General features: G+C 25.0%; 1 protein-coding gene across 2 annotated transcripts in view; it reads left to right on the top strand.

Annotated features, from left to right (window-relative positions):
• LOC111627640 (ubiquitin-conjugating enzyme E2 R2-like) overlaps positions 1 to 1,144 on the top strand; it is a 17,029-nt gene extending 15,885 nt beyond the window's left edge. The window contains exon 2 of one of the 2 annotated variants that reach the window (XM_023371223.1): positions 1,122 to 1,144. In XM_023371223.1, the coding sequence (XP_023226991.1) occupies positions 1,122 to 1,129 (8 nt within the window). In that variant the 3' untranslated portion in view covers positions 1,130 to 1,144. Of the gene's footprint in view, positions 1 to 555; positions 608 to 1,121 lie in introns of those variants that run through there. The other variant, XM_023371222.1, reaches the window with a different exon arrangement.
• Positions 1,145 to 1,681: the final 537 nt, after the last annotated feature.

Below are 1,681 nucleotides of genomic sequence, written 5' to 3'. Positions count from 1 at the left end.
TTTTTATCATAAGATTTTTGTTTTTTTTTATTATTATTATATATTTTCAGAATTTTTTTTAAAAAAAAGGTATTAAAATATTAAATATAATTAATAAAATGTATGTTAGAGAAGAAGAGATTCTCTTATTCTCTAACAGAATAGAAAATAATTGAAGCTAATTATATTCAGCACAAATTTAGAAAAATGAGGATATGAATAGAAGAAGAAAAAGAATAATAGTAACAAACTCCTGTCTTTTATCATGTTTTTATTCATAATTTCTATTACTAGATTAAGTTATATTATAAATAACTTTGATGAAGTGTATGTACAGTACATTACAGATATATAATTATATTTTGTTAAATTAAAAATGTGTCCTTTTTTTTTATATCTCAAAAATAATAATTATGGTATATATGAAATGTGTTTAAATTCTTATTTAAAAATATAATTATTATTAATTAAAATATATGTTTTATTTTGTTTTCTTGTTCTATACATTTTAATGAGTTTATATTTGGAAATTATAAATAATTTATTGAAAATAATTCCATGATTATTTGTTATCAGATACTTCTGGATCATGAGAATTGAAATGAGATGAAGAATTATTAGAGATAAGATGGCTGATTTCCATATTCTTTTTCTGATATCATAATTCATAAATATTTGGCAAAGATGCAGATTAAAGGATAAATAAATAAGAATTTTAGATAAATCATAAATGTCATTCTTTAAAAATATTATTTTTTTTTTTGTAAAATAAATCTTTATTTTTAAATAAAGTCAATGGCTGGCTATCTATCTCAAAAGACAACTAAATTAAATTATATTTATTTAATATATATCTTATTAAGTAAATGTGGAATTATAAACTATATTAATTTTTATTATTTTAGTGATTTAAGTGTATTTAAAATTATTAAAATTTTTTTATGATACAACAAATTATAAGCTGTTTCTAATAAGAATCTATAAAATTAATTTCTGAATAATATAATAGGCTTTAAATATGTATTTATTAAATTATAAGTAAAGATATTTAGATATAGTCTACATTTATAAATAGTTTTACTTTCTAAGTTAAAAAAAGTTTTTCAATTTTTAAATTTAATTTTTTGATGTTACAATTATAGCTTTGTAAAACTGTTAGTGGAGTTAAAGTTTAAGTCCAATACGGTAGAAGCCATTCGACCATGATTACGAGAAAGGAACTGTTAGCGATTTCTTCAGCACAATAGACAAATGGGACTGGCCAGACGCCCACGTTATATCCTCTCCCTTCGCCTGAATGCACTGTGTGTCTGACAGAAACCGAGCTGCGGGCGGTGTGCAGTGGAAACCTTATCCGACTCGGGTAATCGGAGCTTCCACTGTGCACTTATGACAGGAAAATGACGGTGACATCTTTCTCCGCGTTGTACCTAAAATGTCCCTCCTTCGCCAATATCGAAAACTCTGCAGGAGTTTATCCATAAGTTTTCCCACGAGCTGTAGACACTTGGTTCAATTGTCGTTACTTTCGCAAAACTTTTTTTTTATTATGATTTTTTTTTTCTTTCAAGAATTTCTTTCTTAAATGTAAGCCAGTCGTATAATTTTTTTTTTAACTGCCGCATATCCCTTTTGGTGTGGAATGTGAGGAGGCATCCTCCTCTCTTTTTTATATTTTTTTATGTTAGGATTTTCGGTTTTG

This window comes from Centruroides sculpturatus, unplaced genomic scaffold (assembly GCF_000671375.1).
Source record: "Centruroides sculpturatus isolate CEXI.00-Female unplaced genomic scaffold, Cexi_2.0 scaffold255, whole genome shotgun sequence".
Classification (NCBI taxonomy): Eukaryota; Metazoa; Arthropoda; class Arachnida; order Scorpiones; family Buthidae; genus Centruroides; species Centruroides sculpturatus.
Note: the sequence above shows the minus strand (reverse complement) of the source record. Positions and strands in the feature narration are given on the sequence as shown.